The following is a 17,604-nucleotide window of genomic DNA, read 5'->3' as shown; positions in this document are numbered from 1 at the left end:
TAACTTTATCTTTCTTTCTGTTTTTTTTCTTTCTCTCCTCCAAGGGTCTTATCTCCCTATAATTAAATGAAATAGTTTTTTATTGTCTTGCAGATTCACATCACTTTTAAAAACACTGCACATTACGTTTTTTACAGAGGTGAATTGCATTTCTGCTGTGGAATAGAAATGATTGCATTTGCGTAAATATAACCTGCATGAGTCACATTTCCCTACTCCAGTTAACAGAGAGTGCCTGTCTCTAAAGCATGATTGTTGTTTAAAAAAAAAAAAAAAGAACAGTGGCATGAAAGTATTTGCCAGTTATGAATTGTAGTTATAAAAGATGTGCTTTGTCTACAAGGTTGCTGTAAATGGCTACGTTAGGGGAGATTCTGGATGGATGCCAAATAAGTTATTGACAGAATATTAGTTTTTTTTTGGTTAACAAAACCTTTCAGCATGTGAGATGTTCTTCTACAGAACCTGGTGCTGTTGTGACCGTGGGCTGCATGCATGCATACTCAGTTGTGCCCTCCTAACAAACCTCAAACTGTTTTAAAGAAGACCTCAGGCAAAGCTAAGACTTTGCAAATTATGTCAATGGTTCTCAAAAATGAGAAAGAAGCCTTAGTTGTTGGTCATGCTGTTGGTACTATACATGACATTATTTAAAGTCAATGTTTACCCCAGGTGATTTTGGACAAGTAACTGAACTGATCCATTCTCGTATTATAGCTACACTGAAAACTATAACCATTTTCACTGACTCAAAGACACGTTTGGGAGTTACCCAGGTTTTTGGACTTCTCTGGATGGAGCAAGGGTTCCTCGCCTCTGCGAGAGGCCTATGTGAGCTTCGATTAGGAATGGGTTTAATGTACAGTGCTTGCTTGAAGTTCTCCACTTGTCTTGTAAATTTGCTATTGTGAAATATTTAGCATGACCAACGTTAACACTTATCCTGACAGTACCATTAAAACGACTGCAAAATCTTCCAGTTCTGAGATTACCCTGTACCTGTCTCCAAACCATGAAAAGACCATCTGGCTGAAATATAATTGCAAAAAGGACCTTGATGGAGTATATTTGGATAAAAAGAGAAGAGTATTTGCCCCTGGGGAGTTGCACCCAATTTTAGTCCCACTGTATAATTGCATTGCTCATGTCAATAGAGACGACAAGCCTACAATGTTGGTAAGAGTTTCAATTACACCAGTTGCCTATCCACCCCCATGGGGCCCTTTTATCCAAGTACAAGATGATTTAATCCAAATGCCCTATGCTACTCTTATGAACTGGATCTGGTAAGCATGTTTGTAGGCTGGACTGAAGTTTACCCATATGGCCCAGCTAACTCCATTACTGTAGCTAAGCAAAAACCTTCAGATTTAAGCTCAGGTTAGCAATTCAGTTCCAGATTAGGGGTGACAAAGAAACTCACTTTATATTTTCTGTGCTCAAGAATCGTGCAAAGCTTTACGGACAAACAACACTTCCATTGCACATATCACCACAAGTCTTGAGGAGAAGTAGAGAGGTTTAATGACATTCTGAAAAACAAAATGTCCAAGATTGGTAGTGAAACAGGGCTCAAGTGATGTGACACTTTCTACCATTGGCACTCTGCTAAATTCAAGCCCAAATTATGTTTAGGACTAAGGGACCGATTTAGAGTTTGGCGGTTGAGTTACTCTATCACAAATATAGCAGATATCCCCTCTGCCTCATCACAGTGCATTATATCCGATGGAATTTGCAATAAGGCAGACAAGATATCCATCATATATGTGACAGAGTAACCAGTCAGCCAATCTGTAAATCAGGCCATTATGGGTTGACATATACGAGAATTCCTGCTACACCTCCTGTGCCTCCAGCTTTATTTGATTTGCACCTTAATGATAACGGGACAATATAATAATCTAAACTACATTTTTGTTTGAGCCCTGTCATGACCTGCACACGGGGGCTGAGTTTGTGTTAAGACCTACTGGTAATAGTCAGTGGAAGTAGCACCGCTGATCGACCTGGAACCTTTTAGGTCTGCGGAAACAGAGCCTATGCATGGATGAGTAAAGACTAGTGACGGGTCCTGTTATCACTGCTCATGTCACACCTACCATTAGGCACTCAGGTCACATTCCCTACCTTTACGCAAAAGACCTACTGAGAGACATTTTTGAGGCTGCTCGATTGTGTGGCATTCTGTTCCCCAGTTGTGGAATAAGACTATACATTTGTTATATACGTCGCATGTCCAAAGTATGCAAAATAGCAGTTAACTTAACTGCGATTGCCTTAGGTTTGACCTCTTACCATTAGAGACCAAATGAACTGATTTTGCAAAACAGAATGGCTCTTGATTTTGTCCCAGCTGCCAAAGGTGGAGTGTGTGCAAGTGTAGGCACTGAATGCTGTACTTTCATTTCAAATGTTTCTTTAGGCATACATGAACAGATTGATCATACATGTCAAAGTTTAAAAGGAATGTATACCTTTGGTGATACCACTGCCTATGAAGGAGTTTGGTAATAGTTGAAAAGCATTTTGGAGGGTGGAGAATGAAGATTATTGAAAGTACTAGTCATTTTCATCATTCTGATGTATGTTCTTGTCAGAGTCTCTATTGCCTCCAGTGCAAGTCTCACCAGAGACAAGAGTTCATCCCTATCTTATAGTTTAAGGAAGCTGCATGGTAAAGATAATCATGATGATGGCAGTCTGATTAAGGTTCTTTGGAATGTTATGGGAATATAGAGCTGGGTGTACACCGACTAATGGATATTGAAATTACTAAGATTTTGCACTCACTAGCACCAGAGGAAGGGATTGTGAAATAGAAATAATCACAATAGTGTAACTATAGCCTGCTTCATCCATGTTTTTCTACTCATGCCAACTCTGCTTTAAGGAGGTATCTGCCCCAGACAGTAAAGGAAGACTAGGTTTTCCAGGAAAAATTTTCACGTATCAACTTTACTATTTGATGTTTTTTTTAAACTTGTTTTCATGATCTAAGACTTGGCACTTACTGGTAGTTTTTTGAAAGAGTCATTCACAGGATTATATTCAGTGTTTTGTAAATAAAAATGTGCTGGTGCGTAAAGCTCTCTTTTGAAACACGCAGCTGCTGCCTTTAAATGTGTGAATACTGAGGCAGTGTAATCCTAAAGCCATATCGGGCCTCTTTAATCCATTTACAGCCACTCCTTGCCCCTTCAGCTCACTCTTGCAGCTTTCTGCTTTCTCCCTTAGTGATGCTTTTTCGTTTTTCTCTTCCTCCACCTTTCCCATGTGTCTTTTGCTCACAGTAAATGCTTGAGTCAGTAAACTAAGTGCTAGCCCTCGAGAATAAGTGCTGGTGCAACCCACCAGAAACCACAGGTTCAAATCAAGTACTGATTACATTAGAAAGTTATGAGCTTGCATCTTTGGGCTGTGCCGGGGAGATTTTGACGAGGCGACAGAGATTCACAGACAATTTATTTCTTTTGTTAATAAACACTTTCATGCTATGACTGGCATGGAGAGAAATTGTTTGATACTCCCCTTTCTTCCTCCTCCCTCTTGAGGTCATTTATTTTTTATGTTGTGGCTTTCTACTTTCCCACCATTAGATTCTCTCATTTCCTTTATCTTTTCTCACCCTGCTCTGCCTAATTTGTTGCATTTCTATCTTACCCCTTGCTTCTTTTTCTCTCCCTCTATTTTATCTGCCCATTTTGTAGCATTATTTTTGTTAATTTACTTTCTCTGTACTCCTTCTTTCCTACCTTCTGTTTTCTATTCTTTGTCTTGGGTATGTTTCTATTTATTTGTCTCCTGCTCTTCACTCTCAGTTTTGTGCTGCCTCTATTTAACAATACATCAGTTTCTTTACATTATTATTCACAAGATCTCCTTTCTCTTGCTCTTTTTTATTGCTACTGAGTTCCACTGTATCTCCCTTGACTATATACATGCCATCTGGCAGTTTTAACGTGTTTACAACTTCTCTGCACACACTGTTGTTACGGTTGTTGGACCCACCATGTATTTTTTGGGTTGATTGATAAAGCTGAGATTAATCTGAGGTGAATAATCTTGGACCCCTAATCAAGATGTTTTCCCAAACCTTTGGGAGATTTTGGGGGGTATTGTGAACATCTCTTGGGTATTGTCCAGTTTACTAGCAAACATCCCACCCAGTCATCCTACCTTTTAGTATCTTTAAACCCATTTTTTCTGTAACACTTAAAAATTCTCTTTACTGTTTTTTTTATTTTGGTGTTGGGTGGATGTCTGTACCTCTATTCCCTTTGAGTTTTTTTTTAATCTTGGCCTCTACAATTAAACAATATTTCACTCTCACCGTTAGACGTATACCTTAATACGTACCTGCACAATCCCAAGCGTTTGATATTCAGTGTACGTTTCTTTAAATTATTATCTCAAGACTATTGTGTGCTTAGGTACTGGACTTGAACAAAAGACATATCTCCATCCTGGGACCCTGATTTTGAACCCGGGTGGAGCAGCCATTCGCAAAGCACTTACCGGGTCATCGAAGGCAACTTCCAGGTTTTCCACGGCATAATATATCAGGGTCTTTTCCATGAGTGATCTCTTGATGTACAACTGCACTTTCTGGAGGATTTAAAGACAAAGGGTTTAGACTTCACATACTTCTTCATTCTCTCTCTCACTCTCTTCCCATGAAGAACATTTGTCTCTAGGAGAAGGTAGAGGAATGTAACCTTTCTGATAATGAGAGGCTTGTACAGATCACGAGCACCCACTGAAGTTTGAGGCACTCAAAGAAATCCTCCAAGAGGAAGACAGGCAGAGGAGTGCTAGAGAGAGGACAGGACGAATAAGGAAACTTCACCCACACAGTCAGCTGGGGCTTACCTCTCTGGCTGTCAACTCCAGTCCCTCGGCTGCAGCGCTCTGGTACTGCCTGAGTTTCTCCGTCACAGTCTGGTTCTTGGGGTAGAAGAGTAGGAAGGTGTGGGCACATTCGATAGCTCTCTGCCAGTCGCTGACTGTGCCAAGAAGAGAAGGAGCAAGAGTACATGTTTGTGCAATACTCCCCAGGTGTGTAGTACCAAAACTATCAAATATCAGCCCACGCCCCCTCAACACCCACCCATATGCTCCCCACATGGTCCGAATTACTTCTGGTGACCTAGGAAACAACTCCTGATGTTCATAGGCACCATCTACTAACTACTGATGCCCACCCAGGAGCCCCCAGGCTTAAGTTTCTAACATCGGGTATCCCTTCCCCTCCTTGACTTGGAACCCATTTATGGTACTGGATTCACACATATCCTGGGAAACAACTTCTTTGCTTATCTGACTCACCACCCATGGCTCCTTAACCATAAGATGCTGCAGTGCACAATTACTTCCAGGATACCTGTAGTATCATGAGTGGTCATGCTCTCTCTATGGCTGAGTTGGAGAGAGTGAATGATGTAATATTCACTGTTGGAGTGTGCTCCACAGTGGAAGCTGGGGGATAGGGACCTTAAGAGGGAGGATGGAGCCCTGACTGGACCTACCTGCTGCTGTAACACAAGAGCATAGCATGAAATATAGAACTAACCTCTAGGCTGAATGGCTCCAACCTCTTATCTGAGGACCCTGCCCTCCAAATCGCAGCAACACCGCTTACTTCTAATTGCTGCAACCCAGCGGCTGCACATTCTCCGATTCTGCAACTTGAATTCCTTTGAGCTTTCTGTTACTTCTAAGAACCCAATACTTAGACCCTGGACACCAAGGGGCATATTTAAGAGCCCCTAGCACCTCCTTGTACCCTATTAGCATAATTCTTTTATGCTAATGTGGCCGAACGAGGCCAAAATCCCCACGCCATATTTACAAAGTGGCACAATGCATACATTGCGCCTCTTTGTAACCCTTTGCGCTACATAATGACTGCACCAGGCGTAATGTAGGCAAAGGGGACGTTCCCCAATTAGGGGGTCCGAAACAATGGCTCCAAGAAATCTAAGAGATTACCTTGAGTCATTTTTTATGGCACTTTTAATGCCTGCTCAGAGCAGGAGTTAAAAGGAGGCACACTATTGATTCAACGAGCTTTGCAGGATTAGCATCAAAATGTTTGACGCTAATCCAGCAAAGCTCTGGACTAGCGTAAAAACTTATGACGCTAGTCTGCTAACTACCACCATGGTGCACTGTATTTTAAATACGGCACACAAAAGGTAGCGTTATGGGGGTGCTAAGGGGCGCAAGAAAAGCGGTGCTGCACTGTGTGCAGTGCCACCTTTCTTAGATATGCCCCCAAGTCCTTTTAACACATGATGCCCAGTTGGGAAATGCATTAGTTTTTGTAACTATTTCCGACCCTGGGCAACCATAACTTTTGGTGCCTTATGCATCATATACCTAGTTCACAACTATTTCGCAACTGGGGTGCCTTCCTCCCATTCCAGGCATTTATATTTCTTGCACTTTTGGAACACAAAATACATCCCTAGTACTTGCCACATCCCCTCTGGTTCTTGAGACCGCTCCACAGTGCATGTGCCCCTCTTACCGCTCGCATAGGCAAAGTGCAGCATGTCAAAGTGCGATGGGAGAAAGTCGTCAATGGCATATCTGCGCCCTGGCTTAGTGGCGATGTCCAGCACACACCGCTGCTTGCACTTCAGGACCTGGACATAGTGATCTGGAAAAAGATGGAGGAACTGAAATATGGATCCTATGGGGGAGGAATTCATGTGTGATGCATGGGATGGAGGGGTCACGATGGCACAACGAGTCCATAAATGACGCTAGGGTCATTTAATGGAAAATCAAGCACCATTAATGTGTTGTACTAGGAGTGTGTAAAGTTTGTCTTTTCGCTGGTGTTGTTGTGCGAAATTCTCATTTGTAGTCTACTGCAAAGCTTGCGTTCTTTTCCAGTTTATCTTCATACATGCAAAATGTTACTGTGCAATGCAAGATCCTTCCCATCCCATTTCTCTCTAATCAGACCCAGTCAGGTTAAAAAATGATTCTTTGCAAGTTTAACTTCAGCTGAGATTGTTTACGCACTAGCAGTAGCTGCTCTCTGGGAGTAACATTTTGATATTGTTAAATATAAATTTATGCTCAGAAACTGTCATACAAGTCACAATATTCACGCAAGCATGGCAAAGCAAACAACTTTGCAGCTTTGCAGCTTTTCCACAGACTTTCATGAAGAACTAAAACTTTATGACCTCAAATGTTGTACCTGGTCAGCTAAGAATGAACATAGTTTACTCTGTGACAGAGGTGGATATGGAATGAGTCCAGGATGAAAGAGCCAACCTCAGCAGCACAACGCTCCCAAACACTGAGACGCACACAGTGACAGAAGAGGTCTACCTGCTATGGCCTCATAGAGTTCCTTGTGCTGCTCCTCCTCACTCTCTTCTTCTTCGTAGGGCCCTTCACACAGCACCCTGCAGTCCTCGAGTGCCCGGAATGACTCGTTCAGCGACGCCTCCAGGAGTGGAATAGCCTCCTGGTACTGATCAGCATCATAGTGGCTCAACGCCGCGTCGTACGCTTCCTACGGGACCAGATGGGTCCTTGTTAGGCAGATATTGAATGGGGAGATCAGGCTCCACAAAAGAAACAGACAAAGGACTTACCCAGTGGGGCTGGGCTTCAAGGTCGCGGAAACTCTCCTCCCCCACTTCCGCCATCTTCCGGTACTTGGTAATGTCCTCCTTCATCTGCAGGTGCCGAGGATTGGCCACAAAGTACGTGTGAGCTGCTGAGGCGGCCGCATTCAGTTTCTGTTGCTGTAGAAAGTACCAGGAGAAACATTATGGAGAAGAGCTCAATTACGAATGCGGCCAAGGGACAGAGACGTGGTGATGGGGACCTAGACGCAGGAAGGATGGTGCTGCTGAGAGAGGGCTCCACAGCAGCCATAAGGGGCAGGCATCAAAATCTAATGCGATACTGGGGCACTCGCTGGGCCCCATTCCTTCACAGCAAGACATGTAACATAAAATAAATAAACATGGCAAACCAATACAAGACATAGGGGGTCATTCTGACTTTGGCGGGCGGCGGACGCAAAGCAGACAGTGAAAATCTTTATGGGGCCCTGTTAGGGGGCCCCTGCACTGCCCATGCCGTTGGCATGGGCAGTGCAGGGGCCCCCAGGGGCCCCACGACACCCGTTCCCACCATCCTGTTTCTGGCGGTGTAAACCGCCAGAAACAGGCTGGCGGGAAGGAGGTCGGAATCCCCATGGCGGCGCTGGAGGATTCTCCGGGCCAGGGGAAATCCGGCGGGAAACCGCCGGATCCCCTTTTCTGACCGCGGCTTTACCGCCGCGGTCAGAATGGCCCTGGAAGCACCGCCAGCCTGTTGGCGGTGCTTCCGTGACCCTCCACCCTGGCGGTCCATGACCGCCAGGGTTGGAATGAGGGCCATAGTCCTGAAGTCTTTCAGGTAACTTGACCACTCTTTTGTTGGCTCCACATATATCAGAACTCCTTACTTGTTCATAACTGAGGTGGTCATGAACATTTAGGTGTATAGAATTAGTGTGCAGGTTTCATGTGAGCCTTCACCCAAAGCTTCTCGACTGCAAAGTTTATTTTCTTGACCAAAGTCCAACCATGCATCAAAACTTTCAACCAAGTTTCCTTTCTCAACAAACTCTTATTGATAGGACTTTATGATAACAATAGAACCTCTATTCCAACATCCATGACTGTAGTATGAATCAAATTCAAAACCAAAGCAACCTCAGAACAGGTGCGCGTTTCCTTCTGAAACCTAAAAGATTTTTTAAGCAAGACCCAGTGACCAAGCACCAAAAAGGTCTCCCCAAAAACCCAAATACTCTCCTGCCAGCCTCTGTTTCTCTTGTACATGTTTCCTCACTGTCGGTTTCACATTCATCACACAGTTTAATGTCACTCCACTTTGGACTCATTCTTGTTCTTGCTTTTCTTCTTCTACGAAGGTTGGGAGATCAGCCACAGAGTGAGGTGCGTTCAAGTAACACCACACTTTGTCTCGCAATCATTTCCTAGCACACATTGTTGCCGCAATGCAGCTTGTACACCTGTTAGATCTTTCCACCAATCCACTAGCAGCAGGAAAATAACAAGGTGTTTTTTTCACGTTTAATACCATTGGACTTTATAAATTGTTACCTCTTTTCTGACGCAAAATGTGTGCCATTATCTCACACTAAAATGTCTGGCACAGCTTTTTTTGGTAAGAGGTCTTGTAAAATGTGAGAACATTATCTGTGGTAGGTTCACTTAGAAAGTCATAACAAACCTATTTTGAGTAATAATCAGTCAAAACTATTAGAAGTGTCATATTTGGTGGAAACGAATTGTATGGACCAGCAGCATCAGTGGCTAATTGCGAAGCAGGTTCAGGTAAAGGATTACAACTTACTTTTCCTGTGGTTGGTTTCCAGTGTTTGTCAGTTAAGACACACCCTTGACATCTATTCCCACATTCCTAAACTTGTGCATCCATTCCTGGCCACCAATAATACTCCCTCAACTATTTCTTGGTGGCTGACGTACCTGGATGTCCTGTGTGAACTCTCAGCTAGTTTTTCCTGCTATGTGTACTTTCAGCTAGTTTTTCCTGCTATGTGTACTTTCAGCTAGTTTTTCCTGCTATGTGTACTTTCAGCTAGTTTTTCCTGCTATGTGTACTTTCAGCTAGTTTTTCCTGCTATGTGTACTTTCAGCTAGTTTTTCCTACTATGTGTACTTTCAGCTAGTTTTTCCTACTATGTGTACTTTCAGCTAGTTTTTCCTGCTATGTGTACTTTCAGCTAGTTTTCAGCTCAAACATTCGGGAAGCCCGAGAAATCCTTGTCTGGGAAGCATTCCATTTTGAATGGATAATTCTGGAACAACTTGCTAGTATAATTCTATGGCTTTATCCAAATCCTTAACAGATGGCCACCTTCGTACAAGAGGATGTCTAACTTCACTCAAGTAAACATCATCCTTGTGAAAAATTAGCCATCCTTTTTTAATAAAGCACTGACACTAGTTAGAGAGGCATCAATCACTGCACCAACCCACTCCATGTCCTTAACTTCACACCGACCAGGACCCTCTGATAAAGGGGGGCATGGCAAGCAATCTGCTCTTATGTCCCCACCACTTGGAATATATTTCAAAATTAAAATCTTACGGTCTAGAAAGCAATATTTCAAAGCTATTGCTTGGGAGCTAAGTTTTACATTTTTGAACTGCACACGCACGCAAGGGCCTCACGCCCAATAATGCTATAACAGAGTGCGTGAAATGCAAAAGACACAGTATGCTCCTTGTTATTGTGCCATTGTCCTAACAATGCACCCAATCCAACAGAACCCGCATCCACAGTAACTGATCACCTGGACTGACTATCAGATAGTTTCAAGAAAGGTGTAGATGTACTCACTTTTTTAAACATTTTCAAAAGCATCTTATTCTTTGCGCCTTAACTTTTTTTAAATGTAAAAATGACCTTTTGGGATCAATGGCAAGAGCATAACCTTGCATGAACCTAGCGTAGCAGAGCTCAGACCACGACAAGATGTAAATGGAAAGATCTGAACAAATCTTTATCCACATGTCTTGGTGCACACTTGACTGGTCACCCTTAGGTTTGAGAAAATCCACTGGAATAGTGTCATCCAAGTAGTCAACCTTATTTATAAAAAATGTACGCTTTTCACAAGAAACAGCCATGCGTCTTTTAGATAGAAATCTTAAGACTGATCCAGCAAAGAAATCTACTAAAAGGCAGATCCGGAGTCAATAATATTAAACGTCCAACAACCATTACATTTTCTGTATGCAAAGTTATGTATCTCAAACAATCAAAATGTTTTAAACTAATGATTCTAGTTTTTTACTCGCCAAAATAACAGCTGTGACGCACTAAGAAGAATTTGTTGGTTAAATCACAGCATGCATACACGTTCATCTTGCAATCTAAGAAGAGAGCGTCTGACTTTGTGGTGGGTAGGAACAGCATCTGACTTTAATGTAACGTACTCAAGCTCACTAGCACACCCAATTTTGGGTTCAAAAGTGTATTTATAATTATCCGCAACGGCTTTCACCCCATCATCAATCAGGGTTACTGCGGAAACAGGCAAGGGACTGACTGTCCCTAAAGGAGAGGACAATCAGTGCCAGGTTTCTGAACTAAGCTTGATTTACCCGAGTTAGGTCAACCTAAGGTATCACATCTGTTCTCTGCAACATATTTTGGTAATAACTGGAACGGCCCATAATTTCCACCTGATCCTCTAACTATCACAACATAACAACTTCTTGATGTTCAAATTTCTTAGAAGTGGCATCAGATTCTGCTAGAAAATTACTGAAACCTGTAACATACAGAGTAACATCTGAAAGGACGGTGATCGGAGAACCTGAATCGGCCATGACAAAAAGACTGATTTTGCACCATTAACAAAATCTAATTGGCTCTTTAAATTTTCAACTCTGATTTTTATCTTCAATCGTTAGTACCATGTTACTAACAACACCCTTCTCTAATTCTTCCACTGAATTAACCTCACCAGATGTATTCCCTTTGTTGACTCTTCAAACATTCTGGAAATGCCCATCCTTGTTCCTTCTAATGCATTGTTTACCTACTGCGGGCATATAGGACTAGTTTGCAAATTACATATTGGCCCACATGTGAAAAAACACAACTTTCTTCTTGAGACCTTTACAATTTCTGTTGCTGTCAGTGGTAGCACATGGAGCAGTGGTAAACCAGTGGTAAACCAGTTATCATCCACTTCAGTAGCTTTTTCAGAAACTATTGATCACTTGTGCATTTCATGGTATCCAAACCCTCGCCTAGGCCTAGGTTTCTACCAGTAGCGGAGCCATGTCATGGGCCCTCGTGCAAGCACTGCATATGCAGGGCCAGTGGTAGCTACGCCCCTGGTTTCTACATCCCAATAGTCTTTCTTGAATGTGTTTTATTTTTTACAAAAACAGTTAAGAACAAATTGGTCCCTCAAATATGTGCCTACTTTCTCACCAAATTCTTAGTTATAAGCCAGAATTCTTAAAGAATTGAACATCCCACGCCGCGACCACATTTCCCCCCACCTCAGAGACCTACAGTGGCTACCAGTATCAAAGAAAATCACCTTCAAAGTCCTCATCCACGCACACAAAGCCCTCCACAACACAGGTCCTGCCTACCTCAACGACAGACTCACCTTCCACACCCCCACCCGCAATCTTCACTCCGCCAGCCTCGCCCTCGCCTCCATCCCCCGCATGCACCGCACCACCGCCGGAGGAATATCCTTCTCTCACCTTGTCGCCAAGACCTGGAACTCCCTACCGCTCCACCTTCGTCAGACTCAAGACCTCTTGACATTCAGGAAACGCCTCAAGAGATGGCTCTATGACCAGTAGCTCCCCCCCCCAGCTCCTTGAGACCCTAACGGGTGATTAGTGCGCTCTATAAATCCTTGATTGATTGATTGATTAAAGGCAAGATATATTCCTAAACTGACTTGAAGAAATAGTATTGCTGCAACATAGTGCTTGGTGCCTCAGTAAAACGTTTTAAAGGCGCATTACAGCTACCTTATAGCTTTCCTATACAACAAATTGTCACCTTGATGGCTCAATCTCAGGTAAATTGTCAAAGATTTCTTGGCCAGTATTGTCCAAAAAACTAAATACAAGTGCATTCTTACTTTAAAGGGAACACTCCTTGCTGTTGAGGGCAACCAGATAATTTTCAAAAACGCAGTGCCATGGTTTCCGTTTCATATGTAGTTTACCATGGTCTGTAAAAAGAGACCAGGCTGACTGAGCAACTGACTACCATTCATTATGAAACGAAATGTGGCCAAAAGAGTATATAACTAACAAAAGTTTGGCACAGAAAACGTTCAATAAAGAAAGCAAACGTAAGCAAGTGTCGAGAACTTGTATTCCAATCCAAATATTGAGTGGTGCATATCAAACAGCCAAAGCTGAAAGCAGATGCAACTTGCAAGTGTCATTTTTTAATGTGAAAGCTTGCCACAAATCTAGATGTAAAAACGCACGTAGACACAAAACTTGAAATTGAAATGTCTGCAACCCAAGGTTTGTGTACAGGCGCAACGTGCATATACAATAAGGACATTTTAAGGAGAGTGTCTCACAGACTAGAGACGCCACGTTATTTAACGGTTTTATGACTAAATGGCATGTCACATATGCGCAACATTTTAGAAGAGTAAAGTTGGAGACTTGAAAATAGAAGTCTCCCCTCCCCCCCCATTGACTTCTAGCGAAGAAGGGACAATTTCAGCCAAAATAAAGGCATTTTTTGCTTCAAAACTCAGGCTCCCGTCTGTATCAGGCCTATTGGCATGTATGATGTCGGTTGCCAGTTTGTTGCGTACAAGTCCAGCGAGTACCTGCTTTTCTTTAGTCCTGTATTTTTTTCCTTGAAGGTGCTGAAATGTGTGCACAAAGCAAGCAGATGATAGGCGCACCAGTCTATGTTCGTCGACTGATGCTTACGGGGATCTCAGCTCGCGAGTGCGTGTGACGCTGCAGAGCATGACCGCCGTCACACAGACACATGCTCTAGGATGCAACGTGTGTAGATGGAAACATGCGACAGCTGTTCTTCAGCATGTCATTACCAGTGGGAATCAGCCATTGATTACAAGGTAAACAAATACATTTAAATTGAAAAGTTTATGAAAGCAACGGTGTCAATGACCGTACATAGCCCGCTCAGTGATAAAAATAAACGTTCTTTTTTATTCTTGCTCTGGGTGAGCTTGAAGAGCAGATAACTGTTTAAAAACTGCTAAAACACGCATTTTCAAAACTGAGGTAATTTACCAGGCATGGAAGGTCAAAATGTCAGTAGCCACTGCCCAGCCTACTTGCTTGCCAATGCTTGTTTTTTATTTAGCCTGCTACGTCTTGCTACTAGTCTTGCAGTTTTGTGATACTGTGAATCGGTGTTTTAATAAACGTTCTCCATACCTGCCAACTTACAAAACATTTTCACAGTGTGAGGAGGGAGCGGGCCCTTGGAGGGGACGGGGCCTGGTGCCAGGAGCTAAAAGGCACTCTGCCCCTCACCAAGACCCCAACCCCTCCTAAGAAAAACAGAAAAAGTGTCATCAAGGCTGTGGCCGATGTCCTTGTGTTTTCACACCTTCTATGAACATCTGCAGCTGACAGCCTCCGAACAGCAGCTGGATATCCACTTACAGTGGTTTTCAGCTTATTTCCCATGCCACCGTGTGATTCCGGCTCCTCGCTGGGTGGCCGTGTGAAGGGAACAAAAATCGTGTGACAGACGGTGGTGCCGTGTGCGTTCGCAGGTCTGGTACTCAGTGGTGCTCTTTTCATCAACCAGAACATAAAAGGCTATATATTGCCTCCAATGAAGTTTAGTCCCAGTGATTTCGCACAGGCTGGTGCAGTAGGAACATTAAACAACTAAGCTTCCTTATGGGCCATACTTGTAAAGCGAGCTACACACGGGTCATACAGTTTAATGGGTCGAGGCCCTCAGATCTGTGTCTGTATCAGAGATAGAAACGTTTAATTATACAGCTGACAGGGTGAATGTGCCCACTGAAGAGCATTGCACCTCACACTCAGGTGACAGGTTTAAACATAGATAAACTAGCGCACTGGGTTAGGTGCCTGCTGTGAAGACCTGCATGCCATTTGCTGATCAGTTCACTGTCTTGAGGTCCATACAATTTCTGGACCTTCTACCCATTCCTCGCTTGGCCTGGAGATTGTGTGGGATGAGCAGGTGTGAAATTATCTATTGTGCTGGCACTTACCCTTTGAACTTACAAACAGGAAGGCCACTCAACTGTTGAAAATGCAAGTAACAAAGGCCATTTATAGTATGAGGTGTGCTACCGTTCCCTGTATGTCTGAGCTGGTGTCTGGAATGCTGAGGGTGAATGATGAAACAAAAGATTGGTGTGTGTTCTGCAGTGGAAGAGATGAGATAGGTACAGCTGGAGAGAGAATGGAGGCCTAACAGATGTATAATGAAGACCTAACATGAAATAAAGAAGATACCTCCCGCTTTAGGCTATTGGCTTTCTGACTCACAAGATAGGCTTTGTGATCTATTCCAAATTACAATTAGAAGGGGATGTGAAATGGGAATGTCACAATGGTATGCACAGTGGCATAACAAAGGCGCAGTGCCCGTGGTGCGGGGGAACCCCCGAGCTCCAGGGGGGGCCCTCAGCACAGAACATTGTGCATGGGTGGCAAGTCCCTGTCGGGGAAGGGGCCCCCTCCAGGTACTTTGCAGAGTGGCCCCCTCAAGTTTTGTTACGCTACTGGCTATGCATCAATGGTTTGCTACAGAAATTGTTGCCACAAACTACTGATTACTTGCTGACACCTCAAGGGAGGTGGTAACGTATTTGCAAAGGAAACGGTGCCCCTGACTGCTTGCTTCTCCACTGTATTTCCAAAGAGATTTTTAAAGCATCAGTGGTTCCATTACAGAACATGGGCTACATTGAAATAAATGGTTGCCCTTTGAGAATGCAACCACCAGGATGGTCTGCTTTTCCTTACAGGCCACCATCTCGGTGTTTCTAGCCAATGCCAGGGGGCTGCAATTAGTATCTGGTCTAAGTAATATTCACTAGGTCATTCCACAACCCTGGAGATTTTGTAGCAGAACCTATTAGAACAAAGATTCATCCCAATGTCAGAAACAATCCACAATTACTTCACATCTGAGTTTTTGAGAACATGTTCTCCATGTTTGAGGTGTCCCTCAACAGATCACAAACACGAAGAGCAGAAGCACACTTTAAGCAGGCTCTGAACTAGGACCAGTTCCTTTCTCAGGGAATCTTTCCCAGCAGACTGGGGGCCAGAGCAGCATCCAGCAACTGATGTGGTTTGAGCTCCCTGGTCCAACAAACCTCTTCGGTTCTTTTACAATGATGCCACTAAATGCAGGCTTCTCCATCTCCTTATGGACCATCTTAACTGGTCCCTCCTGGTGACATGCTGGACATTATTACGTGATTGTCTCATTGTAGTGCCTATGAGAAGGACAACTCTAGTACGTGCATAAGAAGATTGCCGGTACACTAGTTATTGTTTCTGTTTCATTGAATCTAGACAGACTTAGAAGTCTACAGTAAGGTCCTAAACTGAGGGGAGACATCATGTGCTTTGTCATTTACCCATCTCTCACAGACTTCTCTCAGGCATGAAGAGAGCCTTGTTGAAAGTTCGGCAAAACAGAGGAAGGTTCCTCTTGAAAGAGCTTCTTAAAGTGTATACCCTCTAAGCTACAGGAAACAGAGAGGTTTCATAATCTACAATTAAGTAGGAGTGTGCAAAATCAATTTAATTTTCTTTAGCTTAATTATGCCAACATTTTACAAAATAATGCATAATTATAGGAATTGCAAATCCGAAATTTTGCTCCATATTTTAGCACAAATATGGTCAACAGGGCAGTTTTTGTTTTGGATACATTTTGTTTTACAAAAATAGTGCAAACATACAAAACCACCCCGAACAACAACCACATGTGTTCTTTTGTTCCTGTGCATTTGCTGTGAATTTTTACAGCAAATGGCACTTATGCTGTACATTTAAACCGCAAATGGTGCATAATTACTTGTGGTGGAGTGATGGTGTAATTTCTAGAATTTTGCGTAAAAAGTATAGGGTGAATTTTCCGAAACTTCACAAATTACACCAATGTAATTTATATTTTGCTCAGGCCTACAAATGAGGCATTGAGGTATACAGCCTTTGGTTAGGTAAGGAGCGACGACAGGTCTTATGCCATGTGAGAAGTTTATGTAAACTCTAACATCAACGCATTATTTAATATCCTGAATACTCCAGTTGCACAACACAAAAGAACGAGGCAGATGTGTTTGCCCAACTTCAATAAGAGAGGGAGTTCAAAACCTCACTTGTGGTGGGAATAATTACAAGTGCTACCTAATATCAGCAGTGGCCCATCACGCTCTGGCACCTTTTGGCCGAAATTAAAGAGTGTCTGTCAGGTTGAGTAAAGGTCAGCTTGAGAAACACTCTTTATTTTCAGGTCAGGCACCCGAGAGCTAGACATGTCCTAAATGTGCAGGCTCCTGGCTGTACCTTTCCGGGCTGATGATGTCACAGCTCCTGTGGGCGTGGCCTCTTCAGCCTGGACAAGTGCCTCAAGGCTCTTCTCCACCCCCACACCCACCCCGTGATGAGGGGGAGAGTCACTCACAGTCTTCATGCTTCAGTTTTAAGCCCTGAAGCGCCCATGGCCAAGTGTTTAGCAGTGACACATCAGAAAGTGGGGTGGGGTCACCACTCTCACTGGCCCCATAACACTCATTGATGAGTGGGGGACTGCTGCCTCCTTTCAGAGAGAAGGCAGTAATCCCAACCGTCCTGGGACCTCGAAGGCTTCCCCCCAGAGATGCTGCAGAAGGCAAGTGTTATGTCTATAGTTCATGCCTGGTGCATGCGTGTGGGTGCATATATGAATGTATGTGAGTGCATGATGTAAATGGGTGTGTGTGAGCACATGGCTGTGATTGATTGTGCACATGTGAATGTGTGGCCTTGCGTCCCCCCTCTCTATGCT

At 43.4% G+C, this 17,604-nt stretch overlaps 1 protein-coding gene across 1 annotated transcript in view; it reads right to left on the bottom strand.

Moving 5' to 3' along the window:
- P3H3 (prolyl 3-hydroxylase 3) overlaps window positions 1-17,604 on the bottom strand; it is a 74,651-nt gene that overhangs the window by 38,695 nt on the left and 18,352 nt on the right. The window contains exons 2-6 of the mRNA XM_069243054.1: window positions 7,620-7,772; window positions 7,351-7,537; window positions 6,533-6,664; window positions 4,873-5,006; window positions 4,519-4,608 (exon numbers count right to left, since the gene is read on the bottom strand). Of these exons, the coding sequence (XP_069099155.1) occupies window positions 4,519-4,608; window positions 4,873-5,006; window positions 6,533-6,664; window positions 7,351-7,537; window positions 7,620-7,772 (696 nt within the window). The remainder of the gene's footprint in view (window positions 1-4,518; window positions 4,609-4,872; window positions 5,007-6,532; window positions 6,665-7,350; window positions 7,538-7,619; window positions 7,773-17,604) is intronic.

Source organism: Pleurodeles waltl, chromosome 7 (genome assembly GCF_031143425.1).
Source record: "Pleurodeles waltl isolate 20211129_DDA chromosome 7, aPleWal1.hap1.20221129, whole genome shotgun sequence".
NCBI lineage: Eukaryota > Metazoa > Chordata > Amphibia > Caudata > Salamandridae > Pleurodeles > Pleurodeles waltl.
This window is presented reverse-complemented; position numbering and strand designations above follow the sequence as displayed.